Genomic DNA, 23756 nt, shown 5'->3' with positions numbered 1-23756 from the left:
TTGTCTTTATTAGTGGCCTGTATAGCCCTAGTAAGCATCACATTCGTGTTTGTTGTTTCTTGTTTTGTTGGCAACATTTATAATAAAGAAAAATGTACGCTCACCACGCTGCACCTTGGTCCGGTCATTTCCACGATTTCGACAAGCGTGACAAGGCTAACCTCACGTTGCGACCATGGATGTGTTACTCATTTTAAGGTTGAATTACATTAGTTTGTAAGATATACTTAATTTTAGGCTATTTACTCTATTACAAAAGTAATATTGAATTGTGTTTGGTTGACAACGCAACCAAATATCAACATTTAAAGGATATCGAATGCTTTGATAGTTTCATCTGAGCCACTGGCTTAATCCTATTCTTTAACATTTAATTTTGGTTTAGTTGGAGACGGGAATCCAACAAACAATTTGTTAATTTGTAGACAAGTTAATAGGCTATTTACTGTATCGCAAAAGTGATATTGAATTGTATTTTGTTGTCAATGCAACCAAATATCACTATTTGAAGGAGATGTATATTTTGTGCCCCTGACAGTCTGCTGTCAATTACAGTTGGTCTACAAATTAATAATTGATATGTTTGATTCACGTCTCCACCTCAACCAATAATCAAAGTTAAAGAATAGGACTAAATCATATAAAACTTTATTTAAAGTGCATTTAATGTTTGATTTGATTTTGTCCTGTTCTTGAACTTTTCTTGGTTGAGATGACGATTTGAATCCAACATATAAATGATACATTTGTAGACTAACTGGAATTAAAGGCAGACTTATCCAGTGGCACGATGGAACTATCCAAGCAGAAGATACATGTCCTTCAAATGGTGATATTTGGTTGCGTTGACAACCGAACACAAGTCAATGTCCAGTTTGTATAAACATTTATCATTTATATGTTGGATTCATGTCTCCTTCTCAAACAAAAATCTAAGTTAAATAATAAGACCTAATCTAATCAAAGTTTAAATGCACTTTAAATAAAGTTTAGTTTGATTTAGTTCTTCAACCATTATTTTTGGTTGAGATGGAGACATGATTCCAACATTTCAGTGATTAACCTGAAGATTAAATTTGAACTCAACCAAAGCTTGAAAGCCTAGGACTATATGTATGGTCTAGTTTTAGTTGAACCCTGGGTTGAATTGAAACAATAGCTGTAGATTCCATGTCACCATATGTTGAAAAATTCAACCAGTTTGTGCACAGTAGATTGTGTGTTACTCAGAAACACATAAGCACATCAACTTGCTTACCTAAATATTCTCATTGCCTACTCACATTTGAAAGATGAATGCAAATTCCCAGCTGCTATTCCCTGAAGCTCTCTCAAACAGAGAATGGAGCATTGTCCTTTCTCTTTCAGTTACAGACCATAGCACATTTCACCGACCCAGTCTATTTGCGTAATCGGTCACTAAGCAGTTAGTTAAAAATAAATAGGCCTCCTCACCTCCGTATTATATAAAACAAATACATTTGATTTATTTATTAATTCATGTTATCTCATACAAATAAATACAAATATGTTATCAGCTTAGTTTTAATTGTGTTATATAGATAAATCTAACATTATAAATAATATTAAACCATATCAGAGAGGGGTTGCCAATACGTCAAAATATTTGATACAACATCCAAAATAAATTCAGGTAGGCCTATGACATTTATGCATTTATTCTTGACAAGATCTACCCACCACGTATTACAGCACACTTTTTCATTCAAGTTCATGAGAAAAACTGCAATTTCTCTCTACATGAACACAACAAATAACAGGCCTCAGTGGTGTGTGTAGTGGAGGGTATGCGCAGGTTTTCACCGTATACCCCACTTATTTTTCAGCGGGCATGCGTATATTTCTTAATGTTTAGCTTAAACGTTGATAAACTATTATTTCTTCACATTTTAGATGCAGCAATGGACAGCACATGGCGGTAGGCCTACATGGGAATGTTCCAAAATGCAATTAGCAAGAAAACACCACTCTAAAATGTGCACAGCATATGTGAGAGGTTTGATGGATGGAGATTGAAATATCCATAAGAAAATTAGATATGAGGGAGATCTAAAGATGCAACAACCTTCATCAGTTGCTAATATGACTAGGATAATGCATTTGGCTGCTAGACAAAGAAATGAAGTTGAACGAAAACCAGCAGAACAGGAGAACGCATATGAGGAAGTCTTTATAAAATGATTACCTCCATGTTTCTATGCAATGGTAAGACATGCCTCATAATATGAAGTAAAATGTCCAGGTTTCAAACAATTAAGGAACAGGAAAATTATAGCGATGCTAATGATAGGCCTAACTGTCTTCTGGTAGATGGAAAGGCTTTCCCAAAAACCTATTAAATGTTAACTAGCTACAAAGTAGCCTACGCCTACCTGGCAGAATGATATCATGATTATTTGCATTAATCCAGTGGCCATTTTTCTTGCAAACTCCATCTCATGTGCTACACAAACACCACTAACAAAACAATAGTGCTAGGTGCCTGCACACTTGAATGAAAGAGTAACCCCTCTTTTACGCTGCTGCTACTCTCTGTTTATCTTTAACTATACACTCATGTACATACTACCTCAATTGGCCCGACCAACCAGTGCTCCCGGACATTGACTAACCGGGCTATCTGCATTGTGTCCCACCACCAGCCAACCCCTCATTTACGCTACTGCTACTCTCTGTTCATCATATATACATTGTCACTTTAACCATATCTACATGTACATACTACCTCAATAAGCCTGACTAACCGGTGTCTGTATATAGCCTTGCTACTGTTATTTTCAAATTTATTTTTACTGTTGTTTTAGTTCTTTACTTACCTACACACACACACACACCTTTCTCTTTCGCACTATTGGTTAGAGTCTGTAAGTAAGCATTTCACTGTAAGGTCTACACCTGTTGTATTCGGCGCATGTGACAAATAAACTTTGATTTGAACTACACAAAAATGGTTTTATCTTAGATTTTTCCCAGACCTCAAAAGTGGTCTCCTGATGTAGTTTAAGCATTTTTATGGACTTAGAACATCCAATTGTGTTGTTTTTCTATGAAACAAAGTGTGATTTTGAGAGTGAAAATCTGAAAAAATACATCTGAAACCTTTGAATTTCTGATTTAGTTGACAGCCTAATTTATCTGTTTCAATAGTACGCCTACAATTAGCCTCCTTGCACAGTACAGCTTGCGTTGGCCTGTCTGTGAAAGACCAATATGGGATTTATCATTTTAGGTAATACAGAATGAATGTCACTGTTTCGCATAGAATTTTTCACACAGAGCGCCTTTCCTTCGGGGCAGGCCGTTTGGGACATTTTTTTCCTAAATTAAGAGTATACCTATTCTTCAGGCACCACTACACCACTTGCCTATAGGCAATAATCCTAGAAATATGTAAAACCATACAAACACTGTTTACAGTGAAATGTTGTTAACACACTCTACATATGCACCTATTCTACAGCCAATGTAATACAATAACACAGCCCACCTTTAAAACTATTGGTCTTCTTACCATGAAGGCCTATAAATAGGAAATAGACCAAAACCAAAAAGCACTCTTTCATTCTAAACGGTAAAATTGGGAAACGGACATTCTTTCATACGGGTAGAATGTGAAAAAAACGTTGAAATATGTATTCTACAGTATTTTTTGCCTCTTGGCTTGGGGGCTTATCTCCAGAATTCTTTATCTCGGCCTTCTCTGTTCCATTCCGTTGGGCAGAAATCCTGCAATAATAGGTACCGGCCATATGAGGGCAGCAACACTCCACACTATTATCACTAGAGTCATGAAACAAGCCACAAGAGTTGACTCGATAGGTTTACGGTTCAATCTCCAACTTTTGTCCCCATTTAGTTCGTCAAGGCTGAAGTCAACACAGCAGAAATTGATGGGATCCCCCGTCTGCTGAGCCTTTGACTTGCCGAATCGCCGGTATCGTGACATGCCACATCCAACACACAGTCTAAACTCCTGCTGGCCGCCGGTGACTCCGAGGTGTTCGATGAGAACAGGTGAGATGGCTCTGTTGATAGCAGCAGAGAAAAAAGCCCTTCCATGGTTATTGGCGGTATATATAAACACATCGCACTGGAAACCGAAGTTGCTGTCCCAACGAGCCACTAGCGAGGTGGGGAAAAGTCTCTGCACGCTGACGTTGCACTGTGGCAACGGCTGTAACGAAGTGTCTGACGATGAGGCTTCGCTCTCCTCCACGGATCTCTTCGAGTAGTGCACGTCTACCTCCAAGTTGGCCAAGAATCTGTTGGTGGAGTTGATGGGGGGTAACAGGAGGTCCTCGTCGCTCCAGCCGTGGCACCGCTGGAGTAGTCCAGCTACCGTGGTTAGGGCCAGCAGAAAAGTCGGGGAGTTGCTCAGCATGGCATTGGGTGCGTTGCTCCTACTCGCATGATGTTCCGTGGAGACGCAAGGCAACTGACGAGGCGTGTCCGTCGTTAAAAAAATGCAGAAAACTGCGGTCTCCAGCGATTACACAAACATCCATAGTGTGCATCTTCCGTTGCCGGAGAGGACAGTTGGGAACGTCAGTTGCCCGTCACACGCACCGTGCGCGCCCCTCCCTCGATTTGGTTAAGAAAGTAACTGGCTTCTTGCCAAACTGCTGCTGGGCACTACTTTGCAAGAGATAGGCTGTGGTGTGCTGCGAGGACCCTGGTAGTCTCTCTCTCTCTCGCTCTCGCAGGTGTGTGAGGAAGGAAAGCAGGAGTAGCCCTATCTGGGAACATGCGCGCCTCTCTTTACTTAATGCGTGACGCGGCTTCAAGGACAGGGTGGGTGGAAGATGATGTGCGCAAATACAAGGCATTCCCCCTCCTCTTCCTCGCTCCCTGTAGGATATCTGCAACCCTGGGACGGATAAGTTATTGTGTAATGTATGATTGTGTCAAAACATATCACCCTTATTGCTTTCTATTTGGCCAACTGAGTCCCTATGCCCAAAGCTTCTTAATATGAATTGTGATGCAGGAAAATATGTCTCCTCAAATTTTTGACTTTGTCAAAAGAGTAATACGTTCAATGGTGCTAAAGCGGATGCGAGATTCAGCACCATTGAACCGGACAGCAACCCATGAACTCCACAGTTCAGCACCGCTGGACAATGGACTGGGAGAATTCCCTTCCAGGGTGACATTTCCCATTGGTACAGACCTAGGATCAGCTTCCCCTCCCCCAACTCCATTAATGGGGAAAATGCTAAACTGTCCCAGATCAGCGTCAAGGACCAACTTGTCTTCGCCCTACTCCAAGAAGCCCTACAAATCAGAAGGCCTTGCTAAGAAGAAGTCCTGAAGGGGAAGGCTCCCATGCTAGACTGTTCAGCCATATTTAAAACAATAAACCTATATTATAGTAAATAATAAGGTATAAATCTGCAAATAAACAAAAAATGTTGTTTGTTTTAAATCCCGGCCACACTATCAGTGATTCCTGGCCTGTCGCTACCTCATCGTTTCTATGAGAAGGTAGAGTCCCATAATTGGTGCTCATTCAACAGAACCAGTCAATCCATTGATTATCTTCAAATTACTCTTCAGGGTGAGTCTGTGTGCACACCAGTTGATGGTAATTACACAAGCATAAGATGGCAATGAAATCCCCCCTGGGATGCCAGGAGCAAGGCATATCAAATCAAAGCAGGTGCCGGAGATGAATTTCCTTAAGGGGAAGTAATCAAGTTAGATTATCTCTCTTTATGATAATGGATTTAGTCTTAATTAATTATATTTCAGCCCCAGTCAGACTGCTTAGAGTGCATGTTTAGATGTGTTACCACCAGCAGACTCAGTAATGCCATTTGTTGGGATCAAATCAAATTGTATTTGCCACATGCGCCGAATGTACAACATTACCGTGAAATGCGTACTTACAAGCCCTTAACCAATTGCAGTTCAAGAAATATTTACTAAATAAACTAAAGTTTAAAAAAAATGTACATCTAAAAGTAACAGAACAAAATGACATAACAATAACGAGGCTATATAGAGTTTGTGACAGACAGCCGTTATGGAGTAGCTATGGTGCACTCAAGGATAGCCAGGCACATCAGTGAACATCTGTCTCTCTCTATAAGTGTCGGTAGGGCACCTTGTGAGAGTAACTCAGCTGTTCTGTAACACATAGGAATAGTCTTTGACTGTATTTAATGTTGGAAAATACAATGAACCTGTCACGACTTCTGCCGAAGTCGGTCCCTCTACTTGTTCGGGCGGCGTTCGGCGGTCGACGTCACCGGTCTTCTAGCCATCGCCGCTCCATCTTTTATTTTCCATTTGTTTTGTCTTGTTTTCCTGCACACCTGGTTTATGTCTCCTCATAATTACTATGTGTATTTAGCCCTCTGTTCTTTCCATGTTTGTGTGGGGTATTGTTTATTGTCGAGGTTGGCACGCTTCCGGCTGGTTAGCGCCAGGTTTTATGTATACCTGTGTTTTGTGGCAGCCGGTACTTTATACTTTGTTTGTGGTACTGTGTGCGGCCTTACTTGTTTTGGGCATTTGGTATTGGTGACGCTGTTGCGTTCTGGTCTTACTACTTGCCTCAGTAAAGTACTTCGTGTTCACTCATCTCTGCTCTCCTGCGCCTGACTTCTATGCACCAGCTACACCCACCGTTGACAGAACCTCAATGTGTTAGGAACACCTCCATTTTGTGAGTTGGGAAACCTGATTAGAATTACAGCCACAGTACTGGGGCAGAGCTGGCTGCAGTGTTGACAGGGCTCTTTAATCAAGGTTTACATATTTTACTGACACACCTGTTCTACTTTGGCATGTGACAATGTCCGAAACCTCTCATCTGCCACCATGTAGGCTATTGTTCTGTGCCTTCGGGTTTTGTATAGATTTGACTAGATTACGCTCACACACATTGCTGTGTCACAGAGTTCAATGGAAGACGTCCCATGGACGTCTATATCACATGTCTGGCTTGAAGCCTGGCTGAAGAGAAAAGAACACATTCTGACTGCTTGTCTTGTTGTAGTTGACAGTTTCAAAACAGAGAATTTATCCCACAAAACACTTCATAATTTAGACCACAGGTATGCATAAATCACATTCATTGCAGGGTGAAATAAACTAAAGATGATTGTTACGAATTCCCTGCAGGTGACTGTTATCAGCACCTCACAACTGTAAGCTCCACACTCCACTCCCCATCCCCCATGACCGGAGCCTGAGAATCTAGACTCTAGGCGGTAACAAAAACCTGCCCCTCAAACTCTCTCTGACCTGTATGACCTGTGTGACCTGTGCCCTGATAGATCGCTAGGGAGGTTACTAGAGGTCCGGACATCTGCCCATCATCTTGACTCTGCAGGTTACACTATACTGTCAGTCTCCCTCAAGCAGTGGCAGAGAGCAACATCTGTCTCTGACCATCAACAACTGGACTCACTCATATCTCTGGACTGGTGGGATGGTGTGGGTGTCCAAAGTGAGTTGTGTGACATTTGTATGTTGTTCTTCATAGTTAGTTGCTATGATTGTCTATTGTATGTCACTCCTCTGAGTTTACTGTGCTGTGTGATACTCTGCAGATGGCATATGCAATCTATACAGTCCTTTCACATTTACTACTGCTATATTCTGTAAGATTCTGTATCTATGCATTTGTGCCCTGATGTATTTGTTCGGTATGTGTGTATTATTTACCTCTGTTTCTGTCCATTACAGAACCATTACACTCTAAGAAAAAATGTGATATCTAGAACCTTAGAGGGTTCTTTGGCTGTCCCCATAGGAAAACCCTTTGAAGAACCCTTTTTGGTTTCAGGTAGAACCCTTTTGGGTTCCATGTAGAACCCTTTCTACAGAGGTTTCTACATGGAACCCAAAAACGGTTCTTCCTGGAACCAAAAGGGTTCTCCTATGGGGACAGCCGAAGAACCCTTTTGGAACCCTTTTTTCTAAGAGTGTACCATTTCACGATCTTTCCCACCTTATGTGCATCCCCATATTAACCTTCCTCTGTGTGTTTAAATAAAGTTCCTGTGTGTTAACTCTTAGGCAGCTTTATTCCCCTCTAACCGGGGGCGATGCCATTGAGTCACAAACCAGTAAAATACTTGGAGCCGGATCACTGTCTTTCACTGATATACACTAATGTCATATGGGATATTCCTTATTCTAACTGCCCTTTAATGTTTCAGCCAGAAAACCACTATTAACGGGTTAACCGGGTTAACCGTCACAAGGGTCATCAACTTGGAGAGTGAAAAAAGCAAAACAATAATGACACAGTTTCTCTTTTTATGTTTGTCGGTAATATGTATGACACTTGTATGAATGATATTTCCCTTTGAGTTGCTTGAATGGTTTAATTTGCTGTGAAGGACTGCCTCCAGCCTTTTGATGTGAGCACCAGCTGAAGTAAAAGACAGGTCGCCTCTGGCCTCAATTTGCACCTGAAAACACCTCTCCTCCTTTATTCCTCCCTGTTATTTATTAGGTCCTATTCTGTTCCATCTTTTCCTTGGAAACTCCCACACACACTCCTCCACTACACACACACACACACACACACTGCTTGACACACTGATCGAAACACACAATTACAGAGACACTGACACACCAACTCACCCACACATTCCCAAATACTGGCCCCCTCCAAATATCAAATATGCTCCAGACAATGTGCCCGGCGAATGGAGCGAAAATGTAAATTACTTTCTTGTTCATTAATTATGCTATAAAAATGTAAATTGCTTCAGCGCCAAAAATGCTAATGGGACAGAGATAAAAGTCTCTCTTGTGCCAAAGGAGAATATATAAAAGATTCATTTTCTCAGAGTGTATCTCTTTTTACCGGGGACCTTGCTAAAAAGAGACCTGTTCGTGGCTCCTGGTCTCTCCTCCATCCACTCTCACTGTGCAGGAGCAGACAGGCACTATTTCTCTGTACTCTGTGCTCACATAGACAACCTGTTTAATTAGATATTGGCTATTGGACACATTTGTCTTCACATCCTCCGTGCTCTCACTCCTTCTGTGGATCTGAGCCTTGTGACTGACTCCCTTGATACTTCCTACTTCTGCTGTTCCTTTTCATTCCAGCAATGGCAAGGCAAGTCCCCTGACCCATCACCATGGTAACCAGCTGACCTTTACTTATTGGTTGAGATGAGGGACAATTTAGAAGTGGAGAGATTTAGAGAGGAATTATATTATTAATGTCAATTTTTAGGAGAAACGTGAAAAGTGCCTCTGGGTAGGATGTGTGTTCAGGTTAGGGTTTATGTTCGTTTCTATAGCTACTTGCAAGGCTGGTGCATTGTCTTACATCAGATAGCACGTTGATTCCACCTGCACGGATTGAGGGACGTGAGACAATGTGGCTGGAGTGGTTTTGTGTGTACTCATACAGTGAATGAGAAGTTTGATATGATTACATTTGTATATGCCTTAAAAAACAACAACAGTGACAACACCAATATAAATGAGGGGACTGACACCAACACACACACACACAGACACACACACACACACACACACACACACACACACACACACACACACACACACACACAGACACTAACACTAACACATACATTATTTTTGTTGTTGTTGTTGTACTGTTTGTATATGAATGTATTTTACATTTGTGTGACTGTCCTTGTCTATCAGTGTAGCAGTGTTTTCTTATTTATCATGTTTTGTGTTTTATGTGGACCACAGGAAGAACAGCTGCTGCCCCTGTGAAAGCTAATTGGGATTGAAATAAACAAATCAAATCAAATGGACTACTATATAGATTGAGTGTTGGACAGGCGGACTCAAATGCACCCAGCATATATTGTGATTTTGGTGAGTAACAAAATGTTTCGATCGGCAGAGATCAGGGTACCCACCACCTTCCCTCCCCCTACCCCCCGTGTCTGTGAGACTGCAGAGGGATCCACAGGAGAGAGGAGCACTAATTAGTAGCATTAACTAACGGGGAGTCCTGTTAGGAGCCGGGCGGGATGGCGGGCGAAGGAAGGAAGGAAGCGCTGTGTTGTTATGTACTGTATGTGGAAGTGCTCATCTCTCTTACAGGAAACAGAACTATCAGCCTTGATGAGGCAAAGCAGCACAGTTTATTAGACACACAACATCAAGACACTGATTAAAACAAGACGATGTGAATCTGAACTCCCATGTCAACCTGTTATAATGGCATGGGAAAGATCAGAGGAACGATACCAACTATAATGTCTCTGTGTTTCTTAATAAGGCCCTCTCAGGAGATTCAGTGGTTGTTGTGGGCTGGATGGGTTAGTATGGGGCAATATAGTTTGGGGCAAATGATGGATTTGATTAGAAACTCATGTATTGGCACGTGAGGTATAGGCACTAATACCAAACTACTTTTTCGTTAAGTTATGTATCTGAGTTTATTGTAATGCAGTTTCTTACTACAGTACTATGATGGTTTGTCAGAATGCATACCCCTGTTAGTGAAAAGTAAGAAACTGTAAAACAATGCTTCTGAGAAGTAATCGTTCTCAAAATAGAGCTGATCTTGCTGTTCCATCTGACAAATAAGAACACCAGGGTCATAGTTAACACACTTGCTTGAACACCAAGGCAAATGTTACAGTTGACATGCTAATGAGCTTGGATGTCGGTGTCCAGGTGTTTCTATGGTCTCTAACTAACAATTCTACTCCTTCTGCCTTTCAGAACCGTCCGGCTTCACTATACCACCGTGTTCCTCCTTTTCTATCTTTGTCTTCTCTGGGAAAAGATCAATGAAGGACACAGTGCACGGGAGGCCGGGCCCATGCTGAGGGGCTGTCGACGTGAAATAGGCCCTGGAAATAACATCACACTTATCAGACCCTCTGAACAATGGTCACAGGCAGAGGCTGATCAGGCCCTTCCTCATTGGACTCTGGGAGCCAAGATGGTGTGAGATTGCTTCTTGCCTGCGCCGATGCCGCCACTTCTCAGCACGGCTGACGTGGACGTGAATCACATGGCCGTCCCCCAAAAGGTCACCTTTTGATGGGTGGGAACCGACCAGTCCCCCACATCACCTTCCACCCACCACCCCACCGCATCCTCTCCTCTATCCAGTCACACAGAGGAGGAACGTTCTCTCTCTGATGCTGTGTGATCGGTTGTCTTCTGTGTGTGTGTGTGTGTGTGTGTGTGTGTGTGTGTGTGAGAGAGAGAGTGTGTGTGTGTGTGTGTGTGTGTGTGTGTGTGTGTGTGTGAGAGTGTGTGTGTGTGTGTGTGAACTGTAACCACCCTCCGAAACATGGCGAGAGGGTGTGATTAACATGGGTTGTTTGTCATGGTTGAGCCTGAGAGGAGGGAGGGAGGGGTGTGGTTGAAGGTGGACTTCTGCTTGCAGAAGAGATTACTTTAGTTTGAAAACAGGCATCAGAGAAAGTGTTTGAAATTACATTCAAAGGCAAAGAGGGAGCTGATCAAATCTGTCAGTCATTAGCTCATCCCAGAGTAATTGTGGATGAATAGATGGCTGTATTATTTTCCTATATTGGTTTGAGATCTATTACTTAAATTGCAAATTAAAGAAGTATAATCATGTAATAATTGTGAAACTAAGATGGAGAGAATGAGAGAAAAATAGATGAAGGGTAAAAGAGAGTCTCATCCCAACCACTGAGCCACTTATCCTGTGTGTCCCCTCCAAACCAAAAACAACCTTCCAACAACCACAATAAGATGACATTCCTGGTTCATTGCAGCCATTGAAATAACCCACAGTCCTCCTGCTTTGATCTCACATAACCTCCCACACTGTTAAAATGAACTAAGGCGGTGTTTCACATCTACCTTCTCACATGCATACCAGTGTTACCTCTGCTATAACTTACATAGTCCTAAACATTTTGATTGTAACATTATTTATAATCTCACAATGGGCCTGGCAACTATTGCCTATAACAAGTCCCAAAGTCTACCATATAGGAACCATTTTCATTTCACAGTCTTCTTTAAAATGTTAACAAAATATTGACTGTAATTATCCATCAATATTTATGCTATAAACCAATTAAACATGTAAAACTATTTGATTGAATGAGAGACACAGTCTAACAAAACATAATTTTTGTGTTTTAATGCTACCTTTTACATGCACTGAAACACCAAAAAGGGTTTTCACAACACTCTTAAAAACACAACAAAACCCTCTTAAAAACACAATTACTCAGATTGAAGAACCACTTTGGGTGTTTCAGGGTGCTTCCATTCTGTTTTGAAATCAATTGTATCAGAACACTTACATTGCGTTTACATTCAAACACCCTCCAAACACCAGATCTCAGTTCAAGTGCACTATTTATGATTTTACTACACGATGATAGTGTTTTGAGTCGTTCTATTTTAACCGTACAGAGTCCAGGAAGATAAATCCCTTGCCCACACAGAGAACTCCCTCACACTGTGAAGTGAACTCCCAGGCTGTTTCACCTTGTGTCTTTAACTAAGGGTCTGTATTGAACCACAACATCAAAGCACATCAATGGAGATTGACTTTAGGATTAGTGACCCTCAGACAAACCCATCCTGTTCTCAATATTCTAAATACAATCCATTGTCTATCTATACAACTCATAGGCAATCCTGTTATAGTTTCATGACAATCCTCCTACTGACCTTGTTTCTTTATTTTTAAGATCAGATGATAGAACAGTACTCAATCCACCTTGAATCGAAGGAGAATTTTGACCTTCATGAATGTATCAAGTACATAAGTACTGTACTTATGTGCCCAGTGTCCTGTTCGTTCATTCATTCATCAGTGATCAGCTGAAGGAAGTGTATTCTTTACTAGGGCAGGTGATGGAAACTGTCTAAATAGTGTCAAAAACCCATTTTCCTCTTCCATGCTTTTCTCCTCATAACCACATCCTGTGAGTTGTGTCCTGGGCAGGGACGTGGTCCGCTTGACTGTGATATACAACGTGACAGGAGACCGGCCACGGCACCCCAGGTTAGTTTAGTACACTGACATCAGACTATGGATAGTGCAGAGCCTTTCTGTTCTGTGCTGTTTCTCTGCCTCTCACTATCCCTCCCACCACACCACACCTCCACCAACCACCCGTCTCCATCTTTCACTTCTATTTTCCCCTTTTCTGTGTTCCTTCCCTCTGTCTGCGAGTCAGTCAGATCAAAGGTGCATGCTCAGGGGATCTCTCATAGAGAAATGCCTCTGATTAGACGAGGCATCCTCCTCCATGTTGGATCTATCTCTTCTGTAATGGAGATGGAGTGCATGGAAACACTAGTCTGTACTCTGTACAGTCATCATATTACCATGGAAGTCGACATCAAAGAGGCACGTGCTACTGCAAGATATAACAGAAGGCCTTTCTGTTTTTGTGTAGTAGTTAGTGATTTTATAACTTTCGCTCTGTAACAAGTTTAAGGAGAGCCTTTGTGTGTGTGTGTGTGTGTGTGTGTGTGTGTGTGTGTGTGTGTGTGTGTGCGCGTGCGTGCGTGTGTGTGTGTTGGTTCGCCTAACTCCCCGTTCCACAAATCTAAATCCTTTAACTGAAAACAATCTGGTGTGGAGATAAAAGGGTTGCTAAGGTAACCAGCAGAACCATCTCGTGCCTGCCAGCCATTGCAATGAATAAAATAAAGCAAATGCTGTGGTGTAAAGTTTGAACCTTTTACATGTATAGCTCAATATTTAGCTGTTAGATCCAAGTAATTTAATTTGAATGAGAACAATAACTTATGTGTAGCCTAAAGTCAACAATTTCCCTTTATTGACACCAGACACTCCATAACCTATGCAATACAGACTCACAGAACGTAATACAGACTCACTGAATGTAATACAGACTCACTGAATGTAATACAGACTCACTGAATGTAATACAAACTCACTGAATGTAATACAGACTTACTGAATGTAATACAGACTCACTGAATGTAATACAGACTTACTGAATGTAATACAGACTCACTGAATGTAATACAGACTCACTGAATGTAATACAGACTCACTGAATGTAATACAGACTTACTGAATGTAATACAGACTCACTGAATGTAATACAGACTTACTGAATGTAATACAGACTCACTGAATGTAATACAGACTCACTGAATGTAATACAGACTCACTGAATGTAATACAGACTTACTGAATGTAATACAGACTCACTGAATGTAATACAGACTTACTGAATGTAATACAGACTCACTGAATGTAATACAGACTCACTGAATGTAATACAGACTCACTGAATTTAATACAGACTTACTGAATGTAATACAGACTCACTGAATGTAATACAGACTCACTGAATGTAATACAGACTCACTGAATGTAATACAGACTTACTGAATGTAATACAGACTCACTGAATGTAATACAGACTCACTGAATGTAATACAGACTGAATTAGAAGATAGAAGTTGGGGTTGACTACACAGTATATCTTGGTTATTGCTAACTGGTACTGTCAAGGTGACTATGTATTTCTTTCAGTTGGTGCCTGAGGATATCATCATGTGACAAAACAGGTTGACAATGTGGGCAGAAACCATGTCATTTTAGAATGCAACTGCAAGTTTTTCCCTTTCAGATCACAACTATGGGAAAAATTGCATCAAGGCAGCACTGAGAATGCCTACACTGAATTTGTATCAGTCGGCATGGTGTCTGTTATGACAGTGAAACAGAGAAAAGTTGAGGTGTTTGAAATATATTCACATCACATCGACAACAATGAACAAACGAGAAGTAGAGCTGACTGTGCAACTAGGACATGCTGACCTTGAGAAAATAGTCTCAATCCTATCCCATCTAACTTCATCCAAAGCTTCAAATAGACTTTTCTATTTCTTAGTATCCAAAATGCCCACATTTGCATATACATTCATCTGTCATGTTTTGATTGGTTTCAGTTAACTGATTTGTTTTCATTTTGGGGATAATGACAAGATGTCTTGTCTGGTAGGCACACATAGGAACTCAGATGAACTCACATGCCCGCCCGCCCGCGCACGCACACACACACACACACACACACACACACACACACACACACACACACACACACACACACACACACACACACACACACACACACACACACACACACACACACACACAAGCAATATATGAGCACAGCTGCAGAGAGAGATAGCCACACACTGTAGGAGAGACCCCCTAACTCCCCTGGCTGCCCAAACAGTTGAGTTGTGGAACAGACCAGACCCGTTTTGGATGACTGATGGCTATAAAATAATGTCTAGGGTCCTGCAAAAGTGTGCCACACAGATGACATGTAACATGTTACACTCAGAAAAAAAGGGTTCTAAACAGGTTCTTTAGATGTCCCCATAGGATAACCCTTTTTGATTCCAGGTAGAACCGTTTTAAGTCCCATGTAGAACCTCTGTGGAAAGGGTTTTACATGGAACCCAAAAGAGTTTGACCTAATACCAAAAGAATTCTACCTGGAACCAAAAAGGGTTATCTTATGGGGACAGCTGAAGAACCCATTAACCCTTACATGTAGAAAATGATATCTCAAACGTATATTTAACCTCTTAATTTAAAATTCATAGTAATTAACAAAAAACAAAAAACGAAAAACATTAGTGTTTATCAGTAAAGTACTTTGGAATCCACCCTGTTACAATGTTCTAAGAGAAAGCTGTCAATAAAGCTTTTAAAAACAAACACGGCGGCACACATGGAGGATGTGTGAGCTATGACAACAGGGGTAATACAACGACTTTACGTGCACAAGAACATTTTGAATTTGATATAGATAATGGATCATGATAAAATCCATATAGCTTAACGCAAGGATTTGGAAATTGAACACAGTGAGTAACTTCAAACCCTGTGATCAAAGCTTTTTTTTAACAGACGTTCAACAATGCATCTAGCTTACAAATGTCACTAGCTAGTTAATGTGGCTGTCAGTGTCATGTCAAGAATGGATAGCTCGAGTCGCGATCTAACTTAGCTAGCTAGCTATGTTTCTTATTAGTTCTTATTAACGGTATTCGTGATTCATTTCTTGAATAACTAACAAGCACATAAAACTATTATCTTACACAAATGCTAATGTGTTTACCCAATATGAACTTGGAACAACGTGATTTGCATCGCCTGAATCTCTCAAGGTTTATGCAAGGCTCTCCATGGTAAAGATATGGCATTCACAAGGGTCAATGTAACCATAGAAACATCTCATTCTCCATCTCTCTCTCTCCTACACACTATCATATGCATAGACACAACCTTGTTTATATCTCTTTCTACCTATATATCTCTCTCTGCTCTAGCTGGAGGATAGTGTGTTTGTGGCATTCCACTGATGTCCCATAGAGACTATAGAGTAGCTAGGCTACAGCAGAGAAGATGTCTCTATCTATGGTTTGAGTGGGTGTTTGAGGAGAATGAATGCTGCTGACTGGTGAGCTAGCGACACTTACTCTACAGTCTGCAGACAATCATCATTTCAAATGTTTCAATATTATTGACTTGGTTGTGCATGAAAGATACTGACATTTACTGTTTGTGCATTTAGTGATTTTTTTTGTGTGTGATTTGTTTGTCATATTTGGAGGTACTAAACATTTTGTTGAATTCTCAAAGACAGATAGCTTATGTGAAACAACTCCTTCAAGTTATCCATATCAGTAGGCTTACTGATTCATTGAGTGTGTCGTCACCTGTATAGATATGGATGAGCTAACTACCACTAGGCTATAGGCTCTTTAGAGAAGTTCCCAGGGGGTCCCTCCATAGGCACAGTCCACCAGCTCAGAGATATAGTCTAGCATACTGTATAAAGTGAGAACCACTCACTGTCTTCTATGGCAGTCTTGCAATGATGATTTAGTGACCAGGAAAATATCCTACTACTAGAGGCAGTTGCAAGGGGCAATTGTAGGTTGACACGTCTGACCCACTTGTGTTACCAAGGGCCTTGACTTATATGCTGTGTGGGATGGAACACTTCTTGGTAAATATTTTCATGATGTGTCATGTCAGCAGCATCGGTGTCACTTGAGAGGCTATGTGTGTGTACTCTGTTCCCAAGGTTGTTGTTATAATAATATAGGCTAAATCTATTTGAATTCAATCACTTTTTGACAGCATCCCTTTTGATTTAAATAACGTTCTATACTTGTTTGCCCGGCATGGAAGAAGTGGATCGGCAGTATCCAGATTTTCATATCGTTCTCTCACCGTGGGATATACGTTTATTTTTAGATATATACAGTACCAGTCAAAAGTTTGGACACAATTACTCATTCCATTTGTTTCTACATTTTCTACATTGTAGAATAATAGTGAAGACATCAAAACTATGAAATAACACATATGGAATTTTGTAGAAACCAAAATAGTGTTAAACAAATCAAAGTATATTTTATATTTGAGATTCTTCAAACTATTCACCCTTTGCCTTAATGACAGCTTTGCACACTCTTGGCATTGTGTTACACTCTGACCATTATTTGCGTTGTTTGTGTCTATGTTTTGTTTGGTTAGGGTGTGATATGAGTGGGCATTCTATGTTGCATGTCTAGTTAGTCTGTTTCTATGTGTTTTGGCCTGATATGGTTCTCAATCAGAGGCAGGTGTTTGTCGTTGTCTCTGATTGGGAACCATATTTAGGTAGCCTGTTTTGTTTTGTGGTTTGTGGGTTATTGTCTATGTCTAGTTACCTGTGTATGCACTGTTGATATATAGCGTCACGTTTGTTTGTTGTTTTGTAAGTTTGTTTCAGTGTTCTTTCTTCATTAAATATAGAACATGTATTCATATCACGCTGCGCTTTGGTCTCCTCACTACGACGATCGTGACACATTGAGTTATTAGGTATGGAAAATGGGTCAACTTTGAGCACATTCGTGTACAAAAGGTCACTTTCTGAGCACTTCTACAATGGGCAAATATGTATGGAAGATTTAGTTGAAATCAAAAGGAGTGCTGTCAAAAAGTGATTGAATTCAAATGGATTTACCCTAAAAATATCTTCTTGGGTTACCTTGGTGACTGTGAATGTGTGTGCCTTTTTGCAGCAACGTTTTTGCCTTATGTGATCTGATGCCTTCAGGTGTTATTGAACATCTATTACTGTGTTAATGAACAGGTATTACTCACCAGCTATTGTTAACCAGAATCAAACTCCAGACTGTTATTTTCATCCTGTTCCTAGCAGCCTATTTTCCTTAAGAATGGGTATGAGCTGACTGAGGCTTTGGCTGCAGCTACTGTGTGCTCTGCTGTCTTTTCTTGTGAGCAGAGCACTGACTAATAGAACTGTGTCCTTGTGTTGCCTAGGTAACAGAGGCATGCAGATGGCGGCGTACAATGTGTCTCTCTGCCCGCCTGACAGTGGCCTGTTCAGGTTGGGATTGGGCAGACCCAGGTCCAGGGCTGACTGTGCCCTCATGGCCCCCCTGCCCCACCTCCTCTCCCCCAGCCCCAGAGTCTGGGCTCGGACCCTGTTCAGCGAGACAGTGGTCTGGGACAGGGACTATAAAGCGGACACCAGACGCAGGGTGGAGTGCTGGTGGCACTCCCGTATCATGGAGCAGTGGTAGAGGGATACGCTGGAGGAGGTGAGTTGGCAGCAATTCTTAAGTTCTCTCTTTGCTTTATGTTGGCCCTTAGTAGAGGCTTCTGGGAAAGATTGTCAGATTAATATTTTAAAACACCCCTGGCTTTAGTTCCAATTATAATCTAGCCTAATATTAAACCATACTCTGGTCATTAAGCATCCTTCAGAATAACCATAGTCATCATGGGACATTAGTACCTGGCCCTATTGCTATGTTTATATGTGTGTGTCTGTCTGGTTGAACCCTGTTTAGTGTTCCCTTTGGGAGGCCTTCTGGTTTGCATAGACTCTAAAACATTCATTAAATCATTAACTTACTGTCTAATATTCTTGACTCATAGGTGTAATATGCTTAGTAATGAAGTAACCTATTCAGTCTCCTGTTTGTCCGTCTCTGTTTTTTGGTTACTGTTGTCATGACTATCCTCCAAGGCAAGTAGTACTGTAGCTGACCCTGACATCCAACCTTGTGTTACGACATTGTTACAAATCCACAATGCGCCATGATTCAGCCCAAGCTTTCCACACAAAAGTATTCAGACCATCAATGAGCTCCTTCAAGATATTTTAAACTGTTTTTTTGCCTATGTAAAGGTTGTTTAGTCAGTCTGAGCTCATTGAGTTATTCAGGCCCCTCTTGGCCTTGGGTGATTCATACAGAGGGAAGTCCGAAATGCCAACCTATTTCCTATTTATTGCGCAGGTTGACATTTATTGTCATGAGTTTTGTCATGGAGGCAGAACTGAGCGATTGCCCCTTAGATGGGCCAGCTGCAAAGTCAAAATGGGCTATTTTGTAAAAACGTACGAAAACAAAAATGTGCTTTTTGTTCCTAATTTGGGGTTAGGCATTAGGATTAGCCGTGTGGGTGAGGTTAGGGTAAAGATTAAGTTTAAAATCTGATTTTATGACTGTGTGTCTGTGCCAGCTAGTTACCACTATGCGGAGCTGCCTCCAGAACAAGATTCATGAGGAAAAACGCAGTACTTTTGACCATGGACCGTAGGAAATAGGGTGCCATTCAGAATGCAGGCTGTGTGTAGTCCAGATAGCCCCTCACTCTGCCATCTATCTGGTCTGGCTGGCCTTTCTCAAAGACACTGGGAATCATTAAAGAACTGCTGCCTCACACACTCTGGAAACCTGCTGCAGCTGCACTCAGACATACAGACTAGGGTTACAAAGGGTCAGAAACTTTCTGGGAAATTTCCATAATTGTTCCATGAGAATTTAAGTCTGGGAATTTGGGGAATTTTGCTAAAATTATAACAGTGAACCTTTTTTTGTGGGATACACATAAGGCAATTCTAGGTCTTGTGGCATATTTTGGATAAACTATTCCCAATTCAATGGAATTGCAACCCTCTACATGCACAGTGCATTCTTCCATCACGTGCAGTGCACTTTTCTATCACATGTACAATCTTGGCCAAAAGTTTTGAGAATGACATGAATATTAATTATTACTGCTGCCTCAGTTTGTATGATGGCAATTTGCATATACTCCAGAATGTTCTGAAGAGTGATCAGGTGAATTTGCAAAGTCCCTCTTTGCCACGCAATTGAACTGAATCCCCCAAAAACATTTCCACTGCATTTCAGCCCTGCCACAAAAGGACCAGCTATGTCAGTGATTCTCTCGTTAACACAGGTGTGAGTGTTGACAAGGACAAAGCTGGAGATCACTCTGTCATGCTGATTGAGTTCAAATAACAGACTGGAAGCTTCAAAAGGAGTGTGGTGCTTGGAATCATTGTTCTTGTGTTGTGAAGAAGGCTTCTGGGAGCCCAAGAATGTCCAGCAAGTGCCAGGACCGAGTTGATTCAGCTGCGGTATCGGGGCACCACCAGTACAGAGCTTGCTCAGGAATGGCAGCAGGCAGATGTGAGTGCATCTCCGCGCACAGTGAGGCAAAGACTTTTGGAGGATGGCCTGGTGTCAAGAAGGGCAGCAAAGAAGCCACTTCTCTCCAGAAAAAAACATCAGGGACAGACTGATATTCTGCAAAAGGTACAGGGATTGGACTGCTGAGGACTGAGGTAAAGTCATTTTCTCTGACGAATCCCCTTTCCGATTGTTTGGGGCATCCGGAAAAAAGCTTGTCCGGAGAAGACCAGGTGAGTGCTACCATCACTCCTGTGTTATGCCAATAGTAAAGCATCCTGAGACCATTCATGTGTGGGGTTGCTTCTCAGCCAAGGGAGTGGGCTCACTCACAATTTTGCCTAAGAACACAGCCATGAATAAAGAATGGTACCAACACATCCTCCGAGAGCAACTTCTCCCAACCATCCAGGAACAGTTTTGTGATGAACAATGCCTTTTCCAGTATGATGGAGCACCTTGCCATAAGGCAAAAGTGATAACTAGGTGGCTTGGGGGAACAAAACATTGATATTTTGGGTCCATGGCCAGGAAACTCCCCAGACCTTAATCCCATTGAGAACTTGTGGTCAATCCTTAAGAGGCGGGTGGACAAACAAAAACCCACAAATTCTGACAAACTCCAAGCATTGATTATGCAAGAATGGGCTGCTATGTGTTCCAGAAGTTAATTGACAGCATGCCAGGGCGGATTGCAGAGGTCTTGAAAAGAAAGGTCAACACTGCAAATATTGACTCTGCATAAACTTCATGTAATTGTAAATAAAAGCCTTTGACACTTGCTTGTAATTGTACTTCAGTATTCCATATTAACATCTGACAAAAATATCTAAAGACCCCGAAGCGGCAAAATAATATTTGTGTCATTCTCAACTTTTGGCCATGACTGTACAGCTGATTCTCAAGATCTTTCACACGAATGAGATGCTATTGAGCCCACACTACTACACTGTCTGAGCCAAGGACTACATGTTTCCTGGTAAGGTTTGATTATGATACTGGGCGGGGTGAATCTATTTTATATGACATACATGATTTTTTGTTAACTAGTAAATAGTAGCCTACAGCAAAGTGTGTTTAAATAATTTCTAACTTGTTAACCATTTCTGCTAGTAAGTCTTTGCTACCATGTGAGTTTTAGCTTGCTTGAGCCTGCTAACTGACGAGTGTTAATTCACCTGTTTCAATACATGTTTCATTTTAAAAGATTTATCTTACAAAGAAGTTGTTTAATCTAACTGCTAAACTATTTATCTGTACCTGGAATTGTATTGTTTTTTTTTACTCGTTTTTTTTATCATCGTTACACGAAAATGCCACGGGCACCATCTGATGTGTGGAGACATTTCACTGCAGCTAATGTAGAAGGAAAAGCTGTGTACATTTGCAAATACTGTGCCAAATCATATGTGAAGAATGCAGCAAAGATGCAGAATCATCTGGCCAAGTGCATAAAGTTCCCTCAGTACTCACAACAAGCAACCTCTGACAAAAGTCCCTCTACTGCTATTCGAGGTGAAAATGATTAATCGTACACCTTATCGATAGCAACAGCTATATGGTCCTCCTGGAATTTTTTTTTTTTTTTTTTACTCAATGGAGGAACGTAGTCAGAGAAATGTTGATGAATGTCTTGCTCAAGCTGTGTATGCAACTGGTTCACCTCTGATGCTCACAGGCAATGTGTATTGGAAGAGATTTCTGAATGGTCTTTACCCAGCATACACTCCTCCAACCAGACATGCTTTATCTACTCATTTTCTGGATGCAGATTTCAACAGAGTTGAAGTGAAGGTCTAGCAAATCATAGAGAAAGCAGACTGTATTGCAATCATCTCTGATGGGTGGTCGACTGTTCGTGGGTAAGGAATAATTAACCATCACTTCCACCCCTCAACCACTATTCTACAAGAGCACAGCCACAAGGGACAACAGACACACCAGTCTCTACATTGCAGATGAGCAGAAGGCAGTCATCAAGGACCTTGGACCACAGAAGGCATTTGCACTGGTGACAGACAATGCTGTGAACATGAAGGCTGCTTTGTCTAAAGTGGAGGAGTCCTACCCTCACATCACACCTATTGGCTGTGCTGCTCATGCATTGAATCTGCTCCTCAAGGACATCATGGCACTGAAAACAATGCATACACTCTACAAGAGAGCCAATGAAATGGTTATTTATGTGAAGGGTTATCAAGTTATAGCAGCAATCTACCTCACCAAGCAAAGTGAGAAGAATAAGAGCACTACATTGAAGCTGCCCAGCAACACCCACTGGGGTGGTGTTGTCATCGTGTTTGGGGTTTCAGGTAGCCTAGTGGTTAGAGCGTTGGGCCAGTAACCGAAAAGTTGCTAGATCGAATCCCCGAGCTGACAAGGTAAAAATCTGTCATTCTTCCCTTGAACAAGGCAGTTAACCCACTGTTCCTAGGCCGTCATTGTAAATAAGAAATTGTTCTTAACTGACTTGCCTAGTTAAATGAAAAATAAACCATGTTTGACAGTTAATCCACTGTTCCTAGGCCGTCATTGTTCCTAGGCCGGCAACTGCTCCTCCCACAACCATAAGGCTCTCCAGAGGGTAGTGAGGTCTGCGCAACGCATCCCCGGGGGAAAACTACCCGATGCCACAGGAAGGCCATAAAGATCATCAAGGACAACAACCACCCGAGCCACTGCCTGTTGACCCTGCTATCATCCTGAAGGCGAGGTCAGTACAGGTGCATCAAAGCAGGGATCGAGAGACTGAAAAACAACTTCTATCTCAAGGCCATCAGACTGTTAAACAGCCACCACTAACATTGAGTGGCTGCTGCCAACATACTGACTCAACTCCAGCCACTTTAATAATGGAAATTGATGTATGAACTGCTGACACACTCCAGCCACATGAGGTCTAGCATGGTCTTGCATTAGGAGGAACCCAGGGCCGCACCAGCATATGGTCTCACAAGGGGTCTGAGGATCTCATCTCAAGTCCTTTGGGGAGCACATGGCCCCCCAAAGAAATGCCACCCCACACCATGACTGACCCACCGCCAAACCGGTCATGCTGGAGGATGTTGCAGGCAGCAGAACGTTCTCCACGGCGTCTCCAGACTGTCACGTCTGTCACATGTGCTCAGTGTGAACCTGCTTTCATCTGTGAAGAGGACAGGGCTCCAGGGGCGAATTTGCCAATCTTGGTGTTCTCTGGCAAATGCCAAACGTCCTGCACGGTGTTGGGCTGTAAGCACAACCCCCACCTGTGGACGTCGGGCCCT

At 41.7% G+C, this 23756-nt stretch overlaps 1 protein-coding gene and 1 pseudogene across 1 annotated transcript; one reads left to right on the top strand and one right to left on the bottom strand.

Annotated features, from left to right (window-relative positions):
* Positions 1-1511: 1511 nt before the first annotated feature.
* Positions 1512-4757, bottom strand: LOC115114441 (transmembrane protein 158-like). The gene has a single exon (XM_029642678.2). The coding sequence runs from the start codon at positions 4400-4402 to the stop codon at positions 3707-3709; it is 696 nt and encodes a 231-aa protein (XP_029498538.1). The 5' UTR covers positions 4403-4757; the 3' UTR covers positions 1512-3706.
* A 2368-nt stretch (positions 4758-7125) lies between these two features.
* The window catches only part of LOC115114006 (probable leucine--tRNA ligase, mitochondrial), a 77189-nt pseudogene continuing 60558 nt past the window's right edge, over positions 7126-23756 (top strand).

The sequence above is a fragment of the Oncorhynchus nerka genome, linkage group LG3 (assembly GCF_034236695.1).
Source record: "Oncorhynchus nerka isolate Pitt River linkage group LG3, Oner_Uvic_2.0, whole genome shotgun sequence".
Classification (NCBI taxonomy): Eukaryota; Metazoa; Chordata; class Actinopteri; order Salmoniformes; family Salmonidae; genus Oncorhynchus; species Oncorhynchus nerka.
Note: the sequence above shows the minus strand (reverse complement) of the source record. Positions and strands in the feature narration are given on the sequence as shown.

What these genes read in the sequence shown, in the direction of transcription:
- LOC115114441 (XM_029642678.2), bottom strand. Translation starts at nt 4,402, where the DNA reads ATGCTGAGCAACTCCCCGACTTTTCTGCTGGCCCTAACCACGGTAGCT.